The sequence below is a fragment of the Bacillus rossius genome, chromosome 18 (assembly GCF_032445375.1).
Source record: "Bacillus rossius redtenbacheri isolate Brsri chromosome 18, Brsri_v3, whole genome shotgun sequence".
Taxonomy (NCBI): domain Eukaryota; kingdom Metazoa; phylum Arthropoda; class Insecta; order Phasmatodea; family Bacillidae; genus Bacillus; species Bacillus rossius.
In genome coordinates this window covers 27,052,970-27,078,132 of record NC_086345.1, presented here as the reverse complement: position 1 = coordinate 27,078,132, position 25,163 = coordinate 27,052,970, and the positions used below count along the sequence as shown (strand labels likewise).

The following is a 25,163-nucleotide window of genomic DNA, read 5'->3' as shown; positions in this document are numbered from 1 at the left end:
TTTTTTAAATACTTTTTCCTTCGTCACTTTTATTCTGTTGTCTGAATACCATTTTCAACTAGAAATGCTTACAGGAACATTACACACAAAGTACTGGTAGAATCAACTCTACTTGTAAATGATAGTGTTGATGCTTCGAGCAGGTACTGAGACGTCGATACTGCCTTTCCCTGTATGTTTAATCTGTGTCTGTACCACGGTGGCGTTGCTGAAACAGAGATCAGGCACAGGGATAAGGGCTAATGGGTTGGTTACTGAATTCACTATGAAACTGTACCATAATTCATCTACAATTCTAAGCACTGTACAATTCGGAGCATTGAAACTGTTCGTGTGTGCCATTTTCACAAGTTACATTTTTGGATTTATACTTCTGCGGTCCAGTGACTGCTAAGGTGATTTTATACAATCATCGGTCGGGAGAAGATACGAGACTGAAAAACCACTGGTTCCTTGAGCTCATTCCGAAGATTGTAATAAATGAATGCAAACTTCCTGAGCCGCATCTTCAGTCCATAAAATCCATAAATTTTATTTTGCTATACCTCATATATTAAAAAAAATTTGCTGGCAAGCTTTCAAAAAGTTTTTGCAAGAAGAAGAATAAGATTCTCAATAAGTTAAAACCTTTGAACGAGATCCATGTTCATTTGAACCCCAAATAATACGACGATAAACATGAACTGGGACCAAACATCGAGGTAAGATTCGCAATCCCTTGCAAGAAATCACTATATGACTGTAAACACATTCGAATAGTAGGATGGCGCGCAGTCACTTAAAGTTAAGAGTAATTTAGGGGTTTACGAATTCTTAGCAAAGTAAGCAGTTTTTTTACCCATAAAGCAACCAAAGGTGGGTTTCGATGTAAAAGTGAGCTTCGATGAACATCGCCTTACTTGTTGATGAGCACGACCACGTACTCCTGCTGCGGCGTGAGGAAGGCCACGTTGGCGAGGCCGCCGTCGCTGGACTGATTGAGGCCGATCCTCCTGGAGCCCGGGGGCACGAACATGGAGAAGTGGGCCTGGAAGTAGTACGGCGGCTGCTTGTAGAACTCGTCCCCGGTGGCGTTCACGATGACGGCGCCGTTGTAGGCGTAGTTCTGGTAGACCCCGTTGTAGGTGGCGGGCCCGCCGTTGAGGTTGACCGCCAGGTTCCAGTCCGTCCAGCCGCCGACCCAGTTGTTGAAGGCCTGCGCGAACAGGAGACACCGTCCAGCACTCGGGAGTTTACACTTCTGATGACAGTGTTGTAATTACGAGCTGTCGCTGAAGTTGGTTAAGGAATCAGCATAACCATAATGATTGATCACTATGTTCGAGTCTGCCAAGCTGCCGATGTAATTTCTGAAGGCATGTTGGAACAGAAGACATCCGCCAGCACTCATGTTTTTTACGTATCTTGTGAAGATTTTGTAATCATAGCTAACACTTTTGTTGTGAGAGCTAGCACATATACCATGGGATATTGATCGCCATGTTTTATTTTGTGAAGCTGATAATGAGAATAGGCCGCTATATAGGTTGATAAAGTTCCATTCTGTCAAGTATTTCGCCTACTTGTTGAAAGTCTTTGGGAACCAATTACAGTAGAATCCCGCCGATGCGACCCCCTCTGATGCATCCATTCCGTTTATACGACCGTTTTTTGAGAAACCGTGAAAAATTTGAGCAGAGAAAGTCGAAAATTTGAGTAAAATCGGCTGAAAAACAAGTCTGTTACACTTTGTTGGACGCTATGTGTTTACGTTTATCTTGGCGAGCGCTGTACTGCAAGCAGGCAGGCATACAAAAGACGTCTAAAAATAGATACCACCCCTCTAGACTGTCCGCGCTAGCCAATACCGGTAAACTGCGCGCATCACCTGATAGCATCTACGCGTGCGTCTATTGCCGTGCCTTTGTCTTGCGACTGGTTAGTGTGATCTTGCCAGCTGCATCTCGGGTGTCATCAGCCACACAAAGCTGTGTTTTCTGTGTTAACGACGTCGCCAGTTGTTTGGTTCTCGGGTATTTTTCTAAAACATGAAATGCTGTGACATGTTTATAGAGTAGATAATCACAGCGACAGACAGACAGGATGCGCTCCTGCCCTTGCCGTCAGCGATGTTTATTTTGACAGCTCAAGCAATTATCTTTTCCACATCCCTTCACAGCGTAAAAAAAGAAAGAAAAAGGGAATGCAGATGGAAAAGTAACTATGCAGTAAAATAAATATATTTACGGCCCTGCTAAATTTTTCTATTTAATAAAATTCAAGGTATTAGTGATTTTTCAACAGAAACTGCTGTGTGACTAATAAACAAATTGTATCGTAATAACTTATAAAGTATTTATTAACGGTGAAGGACAGTCGTATAAGTCCATAAAAATATTTTTTTACCGAGAATGGACTATACAACCTGGCTTTTGTCACACACGGTGTAGGAGGGGAGGAGGATGCTGACAGTTTCTCACGCAGAAGGTTGAAATAAGGGAAGGAATGTGTTGAAATGTTAGTTGGAAAAGGGGGGGAGGGTGTTTTTACATGGTTTGTGGCTCTGGGAGGGATGAGCCTTGAAGAATTAGCAGGGGATGGAGAGGTAGGCGTCAAGTCACGTATGACGTCAAACCGCCGCTACCGCCAGCCTGGCCGGACGAGTTTCTTACGCTCTCGCAGAAGCTATCACAGCTGCTTTTCGTGCGGGCGGGTTAAGATAACATGACAGCTGAGACGGCTTTTCGTGCGATAGTGGACGCGCCGAGCTTGGCTAAACACTGCCCGAGCGGCATTCACGTGTATTTATCCGACGATGCGGTGACACCCCGAATTCTCTATTGCGACCATTCCGTTTATAAGTCCGTTTTTCCGGAAACCGTGAGGGGTCGCATCAGCGGGATTCTACTGTAGTTTATCCAGCACGACGGCTTTACACGTCTAACGACAGTGATATAGCCATTTATGTTACTGTCGACTGTCGCATGACCACTGAGCATTCCTTAGAAGATTCTTGCAAGGTAAGCCAGCAGTTGTGTGTGTCCATTAAATTGAGTTCAAACCACCAATTTTTGTCGAGTGTTAAGATTACGGTTGGTCGAATTACCGTCTCGGTTTTTGAAGTCTTCCTGGTTGTCATTTGTTAATGTTTTGTGGACTACTGCATTACTGTACACACTTGGCCAAGAAAGGTGAGGCACGAGATACAGTATTTGTATTTTGTTTCTGCCATGAAACCTACAAGGTGTCAGAGGGAACATGATCAACTTCGACTGTTGAAACACTGATGACCAGTGGCGACCGAGGAGTTGGTTATTCGCTCCAGACCGTAGAGGCTTGCTCTGTAGCTGATGTAACCAATCACTAGAACTTAGTTTTGGTTTCAGTGCGCGCTCAGCATGAAACCACTGCCTCGCCGCTTGTCTGTTCAGTCCTTGCTAAGTCCAGAACCCCCTCCGACTCTGGCGGCGACCGGCTCCTGGTACAAAAGTGTACAGTCGCGAGCAAGCCCAGCGTTGCTTGCATGATCTTACCCGTCCCTGCTGATTTCCAGCACTGTACAATCAGTGGCTTTTATATTTTAATACCAGCACAGTATTGGCACTGGCGATTCTTTCTTTCATTTGAATATTAACTTAGGGTTTGATAATTGTGTGATAAATAATAAGGGGACCCCTTAAAAATTCTTTTTGATGTGATAACGTCTTATGAATCGATGAACGCCAGCTGCACGCACGAAAAATTGTCACATTCCGTCTGAGCCGAGCGTGCAAGAACCGGCCAACCACCGTGCGAGGAAATCTTCTATAATATCAAACAGGTTAAGGCGGGCTTTTTAACCAATTGTTCGTGATTATATTTAAACAAATTATTTAAATTAAATTTGCAAAATCTGTAAATAATATTTGAAAATTAAAAAGTATGCAATTTTTCATAAATGTTTTCTTATGACGTTATCACGTAAAATTATCGTCCGTATACCGACATTACAGACAAACCCCTTATTTTTTCACAGTGGAGAGCATAGTGTGACAAATTTTCTGATAAACCAGACAATATATACCTCAAAAACTTTTAATTTCAATTTTTCTTCCATACCTTGTGTGTTTCATCTACTCTGTAAAAAAAAAGGCTGACTTTTAGGCATTAATTTTGTCATGGAGTCTTGTAAGTGTTCATAGACTGATCGTGTATTTTTTTAATAGTCCTTTACTAAATGAAATGCATAAGTACCCAAACATTAGTATTTTGTATTTAATACGTGCATCATTACTAATAGATTTTTGAAGCATGTTCTTTAAATATTGGTAATAATTCTAACTATTGATACATTGGAAGGAAAAATGCACAGTCTTTTGTAACTTTGAGTCAGTTGACTCTGTAGTTAATCTGTAGTTAAATGCTGCCAAATTTATGTTAGTTTATATCCAATGAGGAGCAAGTGATGAATCTAACCTGCATCATACTCGTTCCGTATTTCTCACCGATCTCCCAGTCTCCATAATCTCTGCTAACAACTGTTTTCACTGAAACAAAACACATGCATGTACATTTAGCTCACAAATTGCCATGAGTTCAAAATTTTAAAAATACAGTAACAATTTATATTTTTAGCTGTGTAAACATCTTATCTCTCTGCTTACAGCATTTGGTAGAAGTATTTTCTTTTAAGTCAATAAACAGAAATGCGACAAAGATGGTGGACCCACATGTAGCAACTTAAACCCATATATAGTCACTTTTGTAAACATGATGGTACATACCAAAAGTGTTGTGTGCCAAATGAAACTGTGATAGTTGAACTAACCCAGGGTATTTTTTTTTGATACACTAAAATAGTCATAGTAAAAAGTAATTTCAAGTTTTAAAATACCTAAGAACATTGGCATTACAATGTTAATAATGCATAATCTCCTTTCCTAACCCTAATTGTCTCGATAGTGTAGTAGAAGAACACGCTGTTGACAGACCTTTCCTTTGATTTATTTCGTTACAATTCATGCATTTAACCATTGTAATTCGTTTCCATTAAAAAACACTTTTTTCGTAATAAATGGGTTCTTTTGATGCTGTTTGTTGTTTTTTTACTTCATTTTTTTATATTTTTTTATGTGGTTTGAACCATTGTTACTGGAAAAACTATTTTATCTTTTTTTAATAACAGATTACTGGATTATACAAATTGTGCTTTGAGCAAATATATATGAATATATTTTGCTTTTTTATCTTTTTGCTATAATATTATTAAATGCATAGCTCAGTCCATTAGATTGATTACTTCATACTAGATAGGCCTATGTGTGACCGACTACAATAGTCCGAACCTGTGGGCGGTCCGTATCTTTATCCTGATGTGAATGAAGTCACATTGTCGCAAGGAAAACAGCCCTGTCTACAATTGCGTTGTCCCATGTCCGATCGTACTGATTTCTAAAGTAGTCACCAGAGCGCAGCAAATACAGAGCGCCAAAATAAATGCTTTTCGATTGTTTTTTTGTTTATACCATTTTTTTCATGTTTAGTAAACGTGTAAGCAGCTAAGTTTTCAATATTTAATTAACTTGTGAAATTTGTGGTTGTTCAATAATATTTACTTGTATTCTGTGAGGGTGACCTGCCCCTGCAATTGAAAAAGGCGTGACTGTGAAACGTGTTTGATGCCAGAAATATGTCTGGTGGATAACTTTCTGTGTATTTAAAAAAGTTTCCTGCTTATTGCATGCATATAGGCCCAAAATAAAAGCAGTGTACAACATTCCGGTCACGGTATCCGGAGATGAAGTGTCGGTTGACCTCGCGTGCAAAGTCCTACAGATCGGCGCCCGTGGTCTCTAAGGGGGCGACTCACGGTTGCAGGCCTCCGTGTAGAAGAGGAACTTGGTGGGGTGGTTGTTGTGGGTGGTCGTCAGAAGCCCCGGGTCGGTCTTGTGGTCGTTGTACCAGTGCACGGCCACGCCGCTGTAGTACTTGCCCGCCGTCGCGTCGTTGAATATCTGCGGGCACACCAACACCCCCGCACTCGCCACAGCTCCGAGCAGCACGTGTGGCTCGGCCTTACTTTCCCATTGGTGGGTTATCTCCCTCAAGAGGGCCAGACCAAGGTTCCAACCCGGGACTTCCAGAATGCGAGCCCAAACGTCTCGCTGTGTCGCCTCACTCCGTAAGAGCAGAGCAGGAATTTGTAATCCACCGGGTGGTCGAGTCGACAAAAAATTTCCCAACACATGCCTTTTCGGGATCCAAAGAAACTTTTTGGGGGAGGAGACAATTTAAGGGGGTGCCTCCAATTTCAGGTCATGATTTAATATTTATATTAATCACTGATCAACTTTTAGACTTTTTCAATTGTTTAACTTACACAAAATGAAAAATATATACAACGCATACTTTTTGCATGATTAGCTGCCAAATTTTACATTTTTAATATTTTTGGGTTGTACAAATAAGGAGAATTTAATTTATTGCACAACTGAAACTTTTCAGGTTTAACTGCAGTGTCACTGGCTACTTCATGATATGGTTTGCATTTCTATCAGAAAACTCATTTCATGTTTCTTGGCTGTCAAAATTGCAACAAATTTTGAAATGTCAGGAAAAATTAATTAATATTTTCTGAAATAAATTCAAACAATTTCTTGAAGTAGCCAGTGGCATTGCAGTTAAACCTAAAATGGTTCAGTTCTGCAATAAATCAAATTCTCCTTATTTGTTCAACACAAAAAAATGTTAAAAAACGTAACTTTGGCAGCTAATCATGCAAAAAGTATGTGCTGCATATGTTTTTCATTTCGTGAAAGTTAAAAATTGGAAAAGTCTACAAGTTTATCTGTAATTATTGTGAATATAAAAATCTTTGCCCAAAATGGGAGACACCCCCTTACAACACGAGTGTTCCCGATGTTGGATCATCATTTTGTAAAATCTGGTGGAAAATTTTTTTAACCCTCTACTGCATGAATTTTTTTATCTTTATGGAAAAAAAAAACATGTTTATCATTTACAGCATGGAGATCAAAGCAAAAATATTTTAATAATTTTGAACTTAATTTTTATTTTTTTTATATTAATAAAATCGGTTTGTGCCATATAAGGCACAATATGCAGTTATCGGAAAATAAAAAATAATGTAATATAAAAATATCTACAACTGAACATTTTCGTCCATTAAGTAATATTAATTAAAAATAGGTAATATACACAAGACATATTTATTGTTTATGTGATGATCATCAGGGGTTGCCAGAAATGGGTTTCTGTAGCTTGTGCCGCATATGGAACCCTGTGCAGCTCCTGTCCTGGAGTAATTTCGTTTGTGGAGAAAAATCTAAAATGCTTTAAGCCGTGTGTGTCACAAGTACGCAGCAGAGGGTCAACTCTTTGTTATGTTCGCGACGGGGCGGCTCACCCTGTCAGCCCACGCGGGCAGGTGGTTCCTGTTGTCGTCCAGGGCCATCATCTTGAGTCCGCCGTAACCCGTCTTCTGCAGCGCCGGGCCCAGGTGCTTCCCCACGAACTCGTTGATCTGCGCGACGAGCCAGCCCATGACCGGGTAGTTGCTGGGGACCACGTTGGGCTCGTTCTGGGGCGTCAGCCCCCAGAACTCCACCCCTTCCTTCTTGTAGGCGTCCAGGAACCTTCGCACCGACACGTGGCCAACATCTAGAGCTTGGTCTCGTATTTTTTTTTCTAGAAGGGAAGTACGTCTCCCAAAAGGAGTTGGTCCAACATCAGATAGGAAATTTGCAACTCATCTGCTATGGCGTATCCTCATTAATGTTTTCTGGATAAGAGTAATTTTTTTAAGTCTCTTGGACTGTCTTTTACCATCTGAAACTTTGTAGCGACCAAAGTGTCACAAATCATCAGAAATTTCCTTTCAGATTCATACAATGTTTTTTTTGCAATTCAAATTATCTATAAGGTGGTATAAATGATCTGGGACCAACGTTCTGAGGTCACTTGTTGGGGAAGAGGTTTTTTTTTTTTTCCTTCTTAAGCCTGAGAAACTACATGATATGAATGAAATAGAAAGAAATAAAATTACGAGATCTAACAAAGATGTCTTAACAAAAGTGTAATTGTAACAAAGGTGGTAACTGTCTTGTCGCTGCCAAAAGCAATGCATCCGATCAACGCGGTTAAATAGTCAGCACTATCAATATTTTTAAATAAGATGACACATAATGGAAGAGCAGATACACAGATTTTTTTCATAACACACTACAGACTATTTCGGAAAACCACATTATTCTTACTTTGTGAAGTAGTTTGCCCATATTCCGTAGTACTTCTCCTGCAGGGTGCCGTTGAACCACGACCCGGAACTCTTCATCCATAGAGGAGCCGACCAAGGGGTAGTGAATAGTTTCAGATTCTGCCCTCGCACTTTGGACACATGCTTCAGGAGCGGGATCTGGAGGAACAAGGCGCATTCATGGAACAATTTTTAGTGTGTTAGAAATGTTATTTTTTTTCTGTTAGAAGCTTTCATCAGGTGCCGCTAGAAAATAATTTTCGATAGTAAACTACAGAGCTCAAAGTCAGGACATTAACTCTCTTGCCTTCCAGCATAAACACATTGGTTCATACCACACATAGATTCAAGCCAAGTTCGAAACATGATAGACATTTCAAATGGATGGCGGGTTTACTTCCTCATGTTTCCATTCCTGTATTTAGTTTACCTATTCCCAGTCACTGACAGTCACTTATTCATTCCCCTCATAAGAGACTTCCATTGTCATGTGTATGACACAGTTTTCACAGCTGTTCGGGTGCTATAAAATGATCGTTTTCAACACATGCAATGAATCAAACTTTTTGTAAATATGTCTAAAATTTTGGCTATGTAAGAAATGAACCAGTTAGGTGGATGTATGTGCTTTGCAGAAAATTTTTTTTACACAGCTAATTGTCATGACTAACCTTGTATTTCGTGTCCATGTCAACGAGGCTGAAGTTGGACAATGTTATATCGCCAACCACATCATCATAGGTGTAGTACTTCAGCGAGAAGTCGGTGGACCCCATGTTGATCCTCAGGAACAAGTACTGAGCACCGCCTTTCCCAAAATAGGTCCTGCGGAAATTTAAAATGCCTGTATCTACTGGAAGTACTCAAATTTTATCATCTGCAAAAAAAAAAAAAATATGAATTTGAATCATTCAGTGTATCTCACATTAAGTTCACCAGATTTTCATAATACTTATGTTGATTTATTGTGTCCTATATTGGAAAAGCATTAGTAAGACATCTTCTTTGATATTTTTGAATAATACACTGGGTTTCTATCTGTGAAGCACATGTGTCTTCATTTTACTACTAGATTTATCAGTTGCTTATAATCTAACAAACCAGTTAGTGTACATAAAAAAAATTGTATTGTGTGACTATATGAATTTACACACCCATTTATAGAATAAATCATTATTTTTAATGGATCATTTTTGTGACACTATTTTTTTGGCATAGAAACTTTAGCATTATTGTTATGTAAAATTAAATATAGGTATTTTCTGCCTAGAGTAGACAGTGTTTGAGTTTTCTTCTTGGAGGATATTCAATAGGTACGTCTCTTGTTTTTAATCCAAACCTAACACAGCCACACCTCCTAAGCTCAACACCCCTGGAGAATATACCAAGGCCAGTATTCCAAGACAAAAAATAAAGGTAGAGGTGTTGAATATGCTACACCTTTACCTTAACCATATTCCAAGTTCATAAACCCGCTCCCAAACCCTTAGATAGGACATGGCCAGTCCCGGATTCTGGTTTCCTGTTTGTTGCCAATCTGCGCATGCGCAGAGCTCAATTTCTCGGTTATGTCGTTCAAACGGTGCCATTAACTCGTTAAGCGTCATTTTTGTGATCATCGGGGGACGTACCAAGAGTGTTGGTGTGCCAAACGAAAAACATGTTAGCGAAACTAACCTAGAAAACATTTTGTACGCTTTAAAGGTCATAACAAGAAATAACCATAACATAAAAAGAACTTGAGAAAATCAGAAAGGCGGTTAAATTTTTGTGTGATGGTGTTACTACCCTATGATTTTTGCCGTAACAATAGTATCGATGGTTTGGCTTCTGGGTTGTAGCCGTGTCCTTAGCAAATAATTCACCGACGTTTCGGTCGACATTGCAGTTGCCATCATCAGGGAGCAGTTACCTACTGAATAGGTAACTGCCCCCTGAAGATGGCGACTGCAATGTCGACTGAAACGTCGGTGTGAATTATTCGCCTAGGACACATCCACAATCTAGAAGCCAAGCTACTTCAGAAAATGGCCGTGAAAGTCTGCGAACATTATTAATAGTATCGATGAATGCGAAACGTTGCTAGAACGCGTTGGAACCAGTTTGAAGTCCCGCGCAGGGCACAGTGTATTAAAACGGTTGCAGATATGTTACCTTCCTAGGATTCGGTTTGGACACGGCCCGCGAGTTGGGTTACGGTCGTATCCCAACAAGGCAGTGCTTAATTCGCTACCTCGCCCGAGAGTCTTGGAATACCGGCCCGACCACCCCAAGCCTCACTGTATCAGGGTCTCCTTGGCCTGCTCGCTGAGGGAGTAGATGTTGTAGGCCGTGGTGTCGGATAGCGCCCCGCCGAAGCCCAGCATCTCCTGGTACGTCGTGGACGGCACGACCGTGAACACAGCCGAGGCGGCCGCCCCGCTCCTGGCTGCAACACAACACAACTGGAGGATAAATGTAAGACTGGATTATTTCCTCCACGACGTCACCAGTGTCTGATCTATCATACTACTGGTAACTACCTTGAAAAACAAAGTCCAGTTAATCATTAGGTTTAAAATGAAGTCTTTTGGTTTTGTAGGGGGTCGTGCGATTTAAGGCGTCTTTGATATGCCTAGGATGCCACCACATTGTTGGGCACGTGATGTCGCCTCGCCGTGTGGGTGCGAGACTCGGTTCCCTGCTGAATACTTTTTCGCACAATGTCTGGCCCGCTCCAAGCTTCTGGCATGCTTTTTTTTTTTTTTTTTAATTTTATTTGAAGTAGGCACACATATATAAAGCATCTCTCTATCTATCTCTCTGTGTACATAGCTATATCTTTCTCTATCTCTCTATTTGTCACTATAAGCAGTGAAAATATTTTTAAAAATCTGTAATTTTTTAATCTCTTTACCTGTCACAGGTGTGACATAGGTACCTATGCAAAAAAAAAAAAAAAAACCTTTGCCTATTGGAATGTAATGTTGCATCAAAATTTCAAAGCAATCGATGATGAACTTCAGGGATTTAAGTTTTTGATCGAACAAACATTTACATTTTTATTTATATAGGTAGATGACAGAAGTGACAAACACTTGAGGCATCTCAAACACAATAGCCTCCCAAGATGTATACACAAGGTCTCTCTCCCTGTAAAGAAAAAAAAAACTTACATTCTTGTAAGGAAGATAAGGCTTACAATAATTTCAGACTATTTTTTTTATGATGGATGCGGGGGGGGGGGGGGGGGGAAGGGGATGTTTTGACATGGCATATAGGACTTAGCGAAAGGGGGATTTGTGATCACTCTACCGGGAAATTAGAAAATTAAACTTTTGAGCCTACATGGAACCTAAATTTTGACGACGGTAAAGAAATTTTCTTTCGTAGTAAATTGTAATTGGGTTAGTTTTATTAATGCATACAATTTAATTCTGGTGACATCTGGTCAATTATAAGTTTATAAAAGCTGTGACTATTTTTAAAAGTGAAATTATAAAAAAATATATATAAAAAATCAAAAGCAAAAACAAAAAATAATATTTCCTTTTTTTCATTTACATACATACAATATTTTTTCACATAAAATAATACAAAGAAGAAAAATAAAAATACTAACATAAATTTTAATTTTTTTTGTACAAATACTCAAATATATGCCACATGTAAATGAGGGTTAATTTATATAGCGACCTATACTTTCAATTCCTTTGATAACTGGCAGCAGTAATATAAACATAAAACAAAAAAAGCACAACTGAGTGTACTTTTCACCGCTCTTCCCCAGAGATATATCAGAGGAAAACGACACTCAGAGCAAAGCCTTGTCGCCGTATCTGTGATAACTGTAACCTGGAGAAAACACTTATCAGCATCGCCAATTATCTGACACTCGTCCCCTGCATGTTGCGGGTAATACTTATAAAAGAGGTTCTAATAAACATTAGGGGTGTACACCTTACATGGCAAGTGCTAAGGTCAGGGCAGACGCGGGGCCCTGGGTGATTGCCCGGGTCGCCCGGCCCTGGATCCGCCCCTGCCCACATGTAAATAATAAGTTACTTCCTGGTGGTGTTACAGACTAGAGCCTGTGAGTAAATTTGTGGTTGCAACAAAGTACAGAAAGTCTGGGAGATGATATTTATGCTTTGACATGCCAAAAATTGGGATAGATATTATAAAATTAGAATTATAGCGAAAAGATGGAAAATCCGAGATGGCAGGGCGTAATTCCCCTCTAGAGGATATGTACTAAGCAAACCTTATTGCCTCTACAGTAAAGTCGTTACGAAGCTTTATGGCACAGAGTCAAAAATGGAGGTCCATGGCTAAAAAAATGTGGACAATGTTTTAAAGAAATTAAAATATTTTTAGTCACATTGCAGTTGAAATGTTTCAAAATACATAGAATTAAATGTTTGACAATAGTCCACGCTGTGTAATGTTTGTTACATCACTTCATTCTGTTCCAGAAACACCAAAGTAATTTTCATTGGTTCCTATTAGAATGTAGCTTTTAAATTACAGTCTTAAACTAGGCACAAAATTTTGTGTATGTACAGTCAGTTTTTCCTTCATAACTACTGTTTTCAATATCCTCAGAATTAACAAGAAACCGATTAATATACTAATACTTCTTCACTGTAGATTTCAAATATTTTCCCAACTTCTTAATATCACTCACATTTGCAATTGTGAAGTTTAGAGTTCAGTTAGTTGCAAGGAAGTGGGTTGTATCTTTGTGTGTTCCGATCACAGTCTGTAACCTACGGTCCAGTATAGGTGTTGCCTTACATTTAAAAAGGTAAAAAATATCTTATTTCAATAGGAAATCATCAGGAAAAACATCAATATCAAATGCCAAAATATTGATGCATGTAGCTGCTGTATGGATGTTGAGACACAGCGGATGGTGACTCCTGATCGAAGCATCGCGGGAAGCTAGCTGGGGTCGGGACGGGGCGAGCTCTGACCTGCGGAGAAGGCCCCGGCATGGGGCTGCAGGCGCTCCCCGGCCTTGGAGGACACGAAGTGCAGGAACTTGCCCCCGGAGACCTGCGAGTCCTGCACGGCGTCCAGGCTGTCGCAGTACGTCTTGTTGCACACGCACACGATGCTGCTGGCCCCGTAGTTCCTCGCCACGCATGGCTTAGCGCTCGCGGCGCCTGCGGGCACGGACACACACCACGGGACTTTACCAGGGGGAGGCAGACTAGGCTTGTGACACGGGCACCGCTTTGGGGGTGGGATGGGTGGCTATAATGTATGTTTTTACTAGTGATATTTACTTCAATAATACCGGGGTTTAGCCGGTGGAGCGCTACTCCAAGTGCCAGCTATGCAGTCAGAATGACCAGGATCCCCAGACTGATCCAGATCCGGGTAGGGCACCAGCATGACCCCCACTTCCCCCCAGATCCTGACAGGTACTACATGTACCTTAAGTCCGGTATGTCCAGCAAGTAGAGTCCTCTCGGTCAGGACAATCGACACTGTACCTAGCGTGTTAACAGTAACTATCTGCAGTCCCTTGCATTTCCCAGGCCATCTATTGACGAAGTTCAAAACTAAACTGTTATTACCTGCGTTAGTTCGCTAGCTGCCGCGAGTTCCACTAAAGCGATCAAGTATTGTCAAGTAGGATAGGAAGCTGCCAAATCTTACTATATGACTGTGTGGCAGACACAGAGAAATGACACACTCACTGTTTGTATGTCTATGGCCTATGATTTTACTGTTATAAAACATGATTTACGATTTAATGATTTAGAAGTTGATGTGCTACAGGACCATCTAGTGGAGAGTTACAAATGAAATGGTTATCATAAAAACCTCCATGAAAAAAAATACTTTGATTTTATTGTGATTGGTCAAACGGTGTCGGAGTTTATAACGTCATTAAATATGTAATGACGTTATATATACCACCGTTAAGCATAATACATTTTAATATATTTTTTTTCAAATATCGTATTTCTGTTTTCTATCAGTATTATTATAGTTGTCAATCTGGCCACAATAAAAATTCTAAAGACTAATAATTATTTCACAAGAGAAACATTTAGAACAGTGTCAGTCACTATTAACAAGGCATTCCATGACGGTATGTGCAATGCTGTAAAGAGCCAAACTTCTTTAAATTGAATGCAGTAATCCAAATGTTAACCAAAATGATTGGAACCAAGATGGCGTATTTCCTTAGAAATAAAAATAATATATTTATTAGATTGTGTTCTTGATTAAATATAATTAGTTATATTAATTAAAATTTTATTAGCTAATGGTTTGCTTAATATTTTCAAAAATTTGACGTCGTCTGGCCGACGACCACCCCAGAGCCCGACCTGCACCCGCCAGTATACGCTCCCGCTAACGGAACACACTATACTATACTGCTGCTAAACTTCTTCGGTGTGTTCTTACTGCTGGTGCCAGTACCATTAATAGTACTCGTTTATTTATATATAGACCCTTTTGTTGTGTGTGTGTTGTCGGGACGATATACACTGGCTGTCACTATTTTTCAAAATATATATATACACATATATATATGTGTCAATGGTACTGTTATGCTCTTGTACTCTGACCATTAGAAACATGCAAAAAAAATGTTATTTATCATAAAACCCACACTCTTGGACACAGGCAGCTAGGTAACATGTATCAACACATAGGGATAGAATTCAGGTTTTTATTGATAATAAAAATTGCTATTCATCAGGGACAACTAACCTAGGTGTAGAGATAAAAATCAATATTGATATAATTAGATAAAAATCACAGAAAAACAATCCTAACGATACTGAACATGACTCGTGGATATGCGCTTATATAAATTAAACATCAGGAAAATACGTAGCACACATGAATCGTTCACAAATGTTCGTTAGTGTAAGTTCAGAAAATCAATCAAATGATATTTTTACGGACGCATTCTTACATAACAGAAAAATGTTTGAAATCATAGCACAATTAATTTGTATGATTACTATTTATGTTTATATTTGGGTTCGTATTTGCCTTGGCTTAACTCAGTTTATATGGTAGAGACACGAAACTTGTACTCCCATTTCACCTCTGGGTATCACAAAATAAAATAATAATTTAAATCTTGGAAATAACAATTCATGACGTAGTTCAGGATAATTGACACCTTTTACGTGAAAACTAATCAGTTTGTAGTCAAATCGAAGTGATTCACGAAGAAATTACATACAGCAGGGTATGTCTATGGGCGATACAAAATGCAAGATCTTTACTTACAGATTTTCACTCCTAATAACATATCCGTCAGAATATGCCCTTATAAACTTACATATTATTTATTTATACGTCGTTTAAGCTCATCCTGAGTGTCGGATGGCATAATCTAGCTAGCTATATTTCAAATTTAAAATAGGCCTCGCGCCTTTGCGTCGGCATCAGACGCCTTCATACAACCATTCTTATTAATTAAGACGTTCTAGACGCCTCACATCTAAAACACGGCCTCTCATTGGCCGAAACCAAAATCGGTTAGCGTAATTTACAATATAAATACCGTAAATAACACTCATTAATACAATTGAAAACACAAAAATGCGGTAAATTTAAAACGAAAATTTCCAACAATGAAAATTTCTTTAAGTAATACCCCGAATAAAATCATCGTGTATTCGTTAAGTTCATTAGTCCTTAGAGGGGTATACTCAATTGGCTGTCCATATAAGTCCATTTCAGGTCATAGAGCATAGCTCTCGTAGATATACATAATTAATAAAAAATATATTTAAATAACTTTTGCGGGCGAACAATATACAAATTAAATAATAAAATTTCATAATAATAATAACAGTCAATATAATAAGTTTTTATAAATAATAATATCATTAAAATAAGTCATAACTTTCTGTGCATTATGAAAATAGTAACAGCACAACACCCCTGGCCATGGCCCACCCGAGTCAGGCGAGCCGAACAGCAATTAAAGGCAAAACCGCGGAAACCTGAGTAGACAAGAGAAGAACCGTACCCATTCCTCCTGAAACATTAAATTAGGATTTTAGCGACAATAAAATCTCTTCCAGACACACCCGTTTGGAGTCTAGCGTAATGAGGTCACGCCTGGCGCGAGAGAGGCCGAGCCTCCCTCGGACGCCATGCCAGTTCGGCAGTTCAGCGCAGCTCACGGACCGGGGCGGACCTACGTCCCACGGAGAGGCAACATCCTTTGTCTACACTGAAAGTAACGTCCGGTAAATATAGCCACTAATTAACAAAACCCCTTTTATTACTTAACCTCTCCGTGAGTACCCGGTCCCTTTTTTCGGTCCAGGACCTAATCCGGCCGCATCAATTTAAAGACACCCCGCACCACACTTGGTCAGCGGGGCTGCTCTTCAGCATACGGCACGGGCCGTCTCCCGCAACGTACAGAACTTTATTTAAGGTCACGCGCACGGCGCTGACCACAAACCCGCAAGGGAACTTGGACAAACTTAATTGCGGTGCGTGTTTCACCACAGTGGGCACAACACCCGCGCCGAGACATTTGCATACGGGATTGGCCGTCTCCAATCGCCCGCCCCCTTAATTCAGTGTATTTTTGTATCCCGTGTTTTGTACTGCTAACTTACGTTACCCGAGTAACGAGTGCCACGTAACCTGTGCGCGCCCCCTTAATTCAGTGTATTTTGTGTCCCGCCTTTGTGTTACGAAATTACGTTACCTGCGTACCCAGTGAGACGTCTGAGACGTAACAGCATCCGAGCCCACGTAACGCGGAACACAAACAATACGGCGCCACGGAATAACAAGTAAAAAACCCCCGGGGACCTCTGTAGAGTGTTGTATTGTGTACGACTCGCTCCTCTGAATAAAAGGTACGACACCGCCACCTCAACTCCACGTCTCTTATTTAAAATCATCTCACGCAACACCGCCGCCGGCCCTAGTGGGCCACGCAGGGGCACATACATCCACGACCCCAAATTCACGACTAGAACCGAGCTAGTCTGGCGCCCACCCGGACAACACAGATCAAGAACCGCCTTTTCCCACTAGGAGCCACACCGGGACTCGAGCCCGAGACCCCGGACGACGGCAAATTCATTTGGCCAATGAATGATTGAAATGATAGAGTTAGGTGAATATACAGTTTAATTGTAATTAAATTTTTTTCAGAGTACTTTATATTTTTTTAAATAATTTGAAAATATTTAAGGAAAATGTTTTATGTCGTTCTATGAAAAATTATTATTTTTACACTTTGTGCCAGTTTCCCGCCAAACTAACAATAAATCTAATATGTTAAATACTAAATTATAAATGAATTAAAATAGTCTAAATATTTATACAGACAGAAAATGCTTGGTTAATGGCAGCTTACCACATATATATACATTTATTTGGTTTGTTTGTTTATTTATTTATTTATTTATTTATTTAATATTTGTTGCATGCCTACCTACAGCTTATGGCCTTGGGTGGTAGGCACGATACAAACAACACAGATACATGCAGACAGAACAAAACAATACAAAATACAAGAAAACAAAACAAAAACAATACACACAACATGCAACATTTAACAATTAGTAAATAATTTCTTTACAAATTTTATAATGTAGGAAATAAGAATAACACAAAAAAAAAATTAAGTTAGAAAAAGTTTTATTTTTTTTAAATTTTATTTTGTTATCTAATACAGGAAAGAACCTTGCATATTTATTGTAATTTTTAGTGATTCTGAATAATATATCATTTGCTTTACTTAACGTACAAATTAAAGATTGCTTACGACTAATGAAAGAAGGTATTCTAATTCCAGTATTGTGAAGAAAATAATTACAATTTATTGTATTTTTTGTAACAATTGTGTACAAATAATGCATCTAACATTTCTCTTCTTAATAATAAGAAGGAACCAAGAAGGGAGCGTCCCTTTTGACAAGGCCGTTAGATACAAACTGCAATCGCGATGGTGAACCGGCCCGGCTTTCGACTGGAGTCGTTTCCGGATGATGCAACTCGAAACCGGTGATTCAGGATTGTTAAGTCGGTGTACAGGTGCTGGACTAACACTTCGCCGCGCAGAGAAGGGTGACGGAGGGGGGTTGGAGGCTCGCACCTTGTACAGGAAGTCCTCGTCGGTGAGGTTGAAGTTCTTGAGCTCGGTGTCGCCCGGGTGGTCGTCCATGTACTCGTAGTTCCGGGGCGAGAAGTCGCAGCCGCCCATCGGGACCCTCAGGAACGTGTAGCCGATGCCGTCCTCGCCGAAGTACGACCTGCGGGCGGGACCGAGTTCAGGCGAAAGACACCGCTCGGACCACGGAGAATCATCGAGTCCCTCAGCATGCCCCGTTAGAACAATTGAGTCGTGTGTTTCCAAAACTGGCCATCTCCCTCAGAACAGTTTTGCGAGAAATCGAGGAAAACTGCTTACTCGATTCCATGATGCGGCATTCGAGACGGTTTATTAAATGAATATGGCTGCTTTTGTAATCAACTGCTCCTTATTCACCGTGGGTTACCATGGAATTTGATTTTCTAGAACAAAACCATTTTTTTTTTTTGTGGAGATGGCCGGTTTTGGAAATACACGACTCCATTCCGTGCAGCATGAAGCACTAGTTCCTTAACTCACATTCAAAAACTTTTGACCGCATCCATTTGAAAACCACCTAAGACTGCTCCATAGATCTAAGAAGTAAGTAAATGAATTGGCGTGTACTCTCTTTGCCACGTTAATAATTGAAGTCAATAGGAAAACTACCCCTTCCCCACCCCTTTCACAATCAGCACAGCAAAACAGTTTTTGGTTATAATGAAGTTAAATGCTTATTCCTTGCAGATGCCTTTGCATCATGTTCGTTTAGCAATATTTACTACCGTTCATGATTCCGTTTGTACGATTTTTCCTGGCGAGTTCTTTTCATGATGTTAAACCAGTTTATAGCAGCTACGATTTGATTTATTCTCCAAATGCTAACCTGTTGACTTCAAATACAGAGCAGACACTCATTTCAGAAACTAATAGCCCCATTGACTGTTAAGAGTGTTATTGTAACTCCACTGGTAAATATCTATTTCGTTCGATGTTCATGAGACTACCAAGATATTGTTAGTTCCTAGCTGTTTGGTATTTTGTTATTTGGTTTTATGAATTTATTGAATCCTTTATATGTATATTTAGTTTGTTAAATCTTTTATCATACAGTTGTCAAAAAAAATCCTGCAGTTAATAGGCAATCAAATGGATACTTAACTGTTTTCTTTTCACTGGAGACAAAAATGCCATGTTTTCTTATTTAAAACAATACCAAGTGTTTATGGGAGAAACAATTGATGTTAGTGACTATTTACTAGCAGATAAACCTTCTAAAATATTTTTAAAAAAGGCTTTTTGAATGCATACTTCCAGTAAGCATAAGTTATTCATCCAAAAACTAAGCTAAGCGGAATTCATTGTCTAGGGATCTCTTCAACATTTTAATCATAAATGGTCAACATGCGATATCCTCTGTGTGATTGTCCGACTGCCAGACGACGGGAAGCCTACATTTCACAGACGAGAGAGCCACACCCGAAGTTCCCCGAAGTTCATGCTCATTTTTTTTCCCCCCCTGTTCTATCTCATTGTATAAACCGGTGTGGCATTAAATTTTGCGGTCGATTATGATAGGTTAGCTACATTATAAAAATACTTTAAAACATTGTGGATGGTATATGGTATGGCAAGTATAGCTGCATTAAAAATACTGTAAAAATCATTTTATGGTTGTTTAGCAAATAACTTTTTTAATGTGTAGCTATCCAGCGCTAGGAAACCGTTTACATGATTTCACAGATTATCTTTAATGTGGCTATCCTAACCAAATCAACCGTCCACAATGTTTTAAAGTATTTATAATGTAGCTAACCCAACCTAATTGACCATTACCTATCATGAGTTACAATGAAAAAAAAAAAAAAAAAACCTGAAGATGCACGATCGGGCGTTTGGCTCTCTCGTCTGTGAAAAGAAGGCTGCCCGCCAGACGACTGCATCAGACAGTCGGCAGGCTACACACCTCAGGAGGTTCCTCTTCGCCCCAGCGCTGAGAGACTGTATGTTGATGGACGCGGAGTCCGTGGGCGCCCCGCCGAAGCCCAGTATCTCCTGGTACCGGGCGGTCTGGTCCACCGAGTACACAGCTGAGGCGGAGGACGCGTCTGTCGGGAACAACCACCTTCGAGACACCTTCGAGACCTCAACTGCCGAGGATATAATCACACAACGTCCAAGCCCACATCGTTCGGGAAACTACAGTAAAACAGATATTCTGGAAATTGGGACCGGCAACACAATACTGTGCCACCTAGCTCTTTTTTTTTTTGACGTGAAAACGTCTAATAAATCAATGAACGCCGGCTGCACACACGAAAAAGTGTCCCGTTACGCAAATTGTCCCGTTACGCTCGTACGCTTGGACCGCATCCATCTCTCTTCCACTCGATTGGAACAACCATCGATTTGACTTTCTCGAGGCGCATTAAACTTGAAACACTCCCATTAGTTTCCTACTTTTCCTATCATCGTCCTATCCTTAACAGAATAACACAGATTGGAAGAAGTTAAATAGCAAACATGTATAAAAGTTATAGTTAAAGTAATCTCTTCGTTAAAGTAATAAATATATTTGAATTAATGAGTGCAAATAAAAGTAAATTTATCAATTAAATTGTAGATATCATTTCACTCCTTCTTTGTATCCATACAAAAATAGTGATAATTCAATAAAAATGATTTAATTTTATTCATAAAAGTATGCAATCATTTCATCAATGTTTTGTTATGACGTCACGTTAAACTATCATCCATAAACCGAATTTGCAGACAACCAATTTTTTTTTTGAGTAAGTAGATTTTTTTTCTAAACCTTCTAACTGTAAATGGGATATCAAGGACATCTTAGTTTTAACAATTTATTGGTCAAAAAAATTTTCAGTTGATTCAATTTCCATACCCAGTATCTTCAAAGCATGAAATATAATTTAATACAAGGCCTGAAGTTGTTAACAGTGTCTGGCTACTACAAATATTTATCCCTGTAAAGTCTCTTAGTATTACTTCATTTTTTGCAAATGTTTTGAACTATAATTATATCTTAAAAATACTTTATGTAACGGTCTTCGAAAAAATCTCCTAACATGACATCTCTATCATAATGAAGTCAAATATAAAAATATTAAAATATAACAATTTGTTAAGGTATATAAAATTTTGAAGCCATGTTTGTAATTTTTTTCTCCTCTATTTTATCTCAAACATGTATTTGAGGCTCCATAACTCATTTCAAAATTAATTGTTTAACCCTGTTTGATCCTTGACATTTCCATGGTTTTTAGTATCAGGTAGAGTAGAGGAATGAAGGGGGAGATACATAAGATATTATTTGAAATGAACAATTGTTTACGTATATCTTCCATAAATTATATAAAATATGGAATCAAGAAAATCATTAAGAAGTTTTTAGTTAGAATGTGCAATTTTATATAGAAGTGTTTAGTTAAAAAGAACGATGAAAATGATTCTTTCAGGTTGTGTTTGGTTGAAATGAAGAATATATGGAGGTACCTTGAAAGTCTTAAAGTTTAAATGAGGAATTAACGATGTTCATTTATAGATATTTAGTTAAAATAAGTATTTAATGAGGTGTTTTAGAGGTGTTTAGATGAAATATAGGTTCTTTAAAATGAGGAATCATTAAAAAAAAATGTTTTTTTAAAATGATGATCAAACAATTTTATTTCAGATATGTTATGTTTTAATGTGATATAAACAATATCAATTTAGCTATTTTTAGTTGAAATGAGGAATTATGATTGTGTCAGAATTTTTTGGGCTTTCATAATTGTTTAAATGAAACCAGGAAATATGAGAGCCTTAGACGAAGAGAGGGAATCCAGAAAGGTCATAAACGATGGACCAGCCAACCGGAACTGGCCCTTACCAACGGAGTCGGAGAAGCTCATGTCCATGGCGCTGAACCTCTTGCCGGCCTTGGAGGACACATAGTGTCGCAGCGTCCTGCCCGCCAGCTGCTGCGCCGTGATTGGCTCGAAGGTGTCGCAGTAGGTGGAGTTGCACACGCACACCACGCTGCCGTGTTGGTAGTCCCTGGCCACGCACGGGTTTGCAGCCAGGACTGAGGGAGAACAACAGCACACACACTTACAATTTCGAGCCAGCATCTGCAGTTTCGTGAGATACTGTATAGACAAGTAGCCCGGCAGCGAACAATCAGCTGAGTCTGGTTCTCACTTGGATGGGCTTGCAAATTCACGAAATTATTTCCTCGTGACCATTAAAGGTGAGAAATTATTAAACTTGGCAGTCTTTGATTAATATAATTATGAATGGTGACAGTACTGTTAATGATGAGTGTGTTCGTACGTTGGAGGAGTCCACATTTGTTTTAAAATATGGAAAAATTGTGAGTTTTCACACTGTGGCATGTCCATCTAGCCATTGTTTGCTCTTTGGAACTTAACAGAGACTAAGAATACAAATTTTTTCAACTACACATTTTTGACGATTTGTTTTTAGAAATGTGAGAAAAGTTTAGAATGTAGTAAGTCTTACGTCATCATGAGTTTGGACATGGGTACCTTGGGAAGAGGCGAGACGCTCGAACCTTAATAAAACAACCTACGTGGCTTCTGCAGACATCTTCCCCTTGCGGGAAATAACACATCATTAATATTTATATCTCTCTCGACAATGTTGTCTTACCTTGGCTGAAACCGAGAGCGAACACCACTAACGTTTGCAGCATAGCGACACAGAGGTGTGACTCAGGCCCAATCGAACACCTGTTTGACCGTAGCAGGCCATTTGGTTTGGCGTCCCCCTACTCGACTGATAAGATGTTCTTGTTGATAACAGCACAACTATCAGTATTTTTCAGCTGCAGCAGCCTTCAGACACGCGTTACTGACATGTGTTTTTTCCCTGCCATCCGCCTGTTACACAGATCATCTTTTCCCGCTCTTTAAATTCCTCCTGCAGGGTGAATTTTACATGTTATGATGACGGCACGTAAAATTATCGTCCGTGAACCGACTTCACAGACAACCCCCTTTTTTTAAAATAAAATATTTGGTAGATAGAGGTCAAGAGGATGGTCCGGTACAAGACTCGGGCGTGCAGAAATGTGCGGTGGTTGGTCCTTGGGGCCTGTAGCAAGTTTCAAATCATTCCGAAATGAGTATCCAGGGTCTATTCTGGACCACCACTACTTTCCCCCCCCCCTCCCCGGGCTGTCTGTCCGTCCCGCCTACAAGCTTCGCCATCACCTTCCCTACGCTGACTGGCATGTAATCCGCCGGCCACGCCCTATCCCGACATCACTTGTAATTTGACAAGCGCTTAAGGGATCGCCAACTAGCCTAAAATATGCATTTCCAAGCTTCATCTTTGTAAGAGAGTTTCCGGAGGAGGGACTGGCTTCTGCCCTCCCCTGCCACAAATGCTGGCAACACCCCATGGTAAATGTGTAAACAAAATTACAAGTAGTTACACGCACTAGTACATGATGTACTCAAAAACACGCAAATTAAAATTTTGGTGACTGTAATTTTTGAAAAAATTGGTGTGTCTGTAAAGTCGGTTTACGGACGATAGTTTAACGTGATGTCATAACAAAACATTGATGAAATGATTGCAAACTTCTGTGTTATTCTGTTAAGGATAGGACGATGATAGAAAAAGTAGGAAACGAATGGGAGTGTTTCAAGTTTAATGTGCCTCGAAAAAGTCAAATCGATGGTTGTTCCAATCGAGTGGAAAAGAGATAGATGCGGCGCAAGCGTACAATGACCATAACAGGAAACAGCGTAATGGGACAATGTGCGTAATGGGACCCTTTTTCGTGCGTGCAGCCGGCGTTCATCGATTTATGAGACGTTGTCACGTCAAAAAATCGTAGTTGTATTTATAATATTAGATGTCAATAATTTTTCAAGACATGTGATGATGGCCTACATAGCACACACCACAACTTCCGCTGCTCTGGTAACTTGTCCTCCTTCGAGGATGGCTTGAACACCACCATTAGGTACCTGCGTGTATCCCTCACCCCATCCGGCCCAGCTACCTTCTTTATTCTTTACCCTTCAAGCCCCTGACCTCGTTCTGTGCCTCTTCCATCCGTATTTCAATCCCTCTCCTCTCCGCCATCTTCGCTTCTTTCCCACTTTTCCCATACCTCTCTCCCTGTAGCAGATTTGCCTTCTCCCGGTTCCTCCCGACATTCTTACCCCTCTCTTTCCCCGGGCACATTTCCCTTCACTCGTCTGTCCTGCCCCCTTCTTCGACAGTAGCCAGATCACCTTGTTGTATGCTATTAATTAATCAGTATTTATTCATAGTATTAGCTGTCAAAGCTCTAATGTTCATTCTATCACTTCTCTACTTGGCTTGTTTGGAAGAAGTACTACTAATTAGTGAGAATGGTTGTTTTGTGTTAAGTTAGATCTTTTTTTTTTTTTTTTTTAATTCTTAGGGAATCTAAAATATAAAAATTGCGTACCAGAAAGTTAGAAAATCACAGTAATTTTTTGAGTTCTAACAAATTTTAACCAAACGAATGCTGCAAGAAGTATACTTACTTGTGAAAAATTAGATTAACATGTCCTTTTTTAAAATCCTAGTGTACCTCCGTAGGTCGCACAACTGACATTTATCATTGTGGAACCGATACCAATAGCCAATTTCATAGAAGCAAATTGGTTAAATTTCTTGGTGACATAAATTTTTAGTAACTTCACCACCCAGCTCTTTGGTGTAACTTTATTAATTCTTAATATGAAATAAGTACATACATTTATGGTAATTTTTTTGTATTGTTAAAAACAATTTATATATATATATATATATATATATATATATATATACACACATACATTTTTTTTTTTAATTTTTCTA

The 25,163-nt window shown here is 39.6% G+C and overlaps 1 protein-coding gene across 1 annotated transcript; it reads right to left on the bottom strand.

The window, feature by feature from the left end:
- On the bottom strand, nucleotides 1-24,416 carry LOC134541390 (putative glucosylceramidase 4). Its single transcript, XM_063384814.1, has 14 exons — nucleotides 24,350-24,416; nucleotides 22,189-22,383; nucleotides 20,266-20,407; nucleotides 18,324-18,480; nucleotides 13,189-13,380; nucleotides 11,909-11,993; nucleotides 10,514-10,661; nucleotides 8,905-9,058; nucleotides 8,235-8,392; nucleotides 7,385-7,613; nucleotides 5,828-5,972; nucleotides 4,435-4,505; nucleotides 900-1,195; nucleotides 1-208 (listed from the first exon to the last, which is right to left on the bottom strand). The coding sequence occupies exons 1-14, from the start codon at nucleotides 24,414-24,416 to the stop codon at nucleotides 109-111; spliced, it is 2,139 nt and encodes a 712-aa protein (XP_063240884.1). The 3' UTR covers nucleotides 1-108.
- Nucleotides 24,417-25,163: the final 747 nt, after the last annotated feature.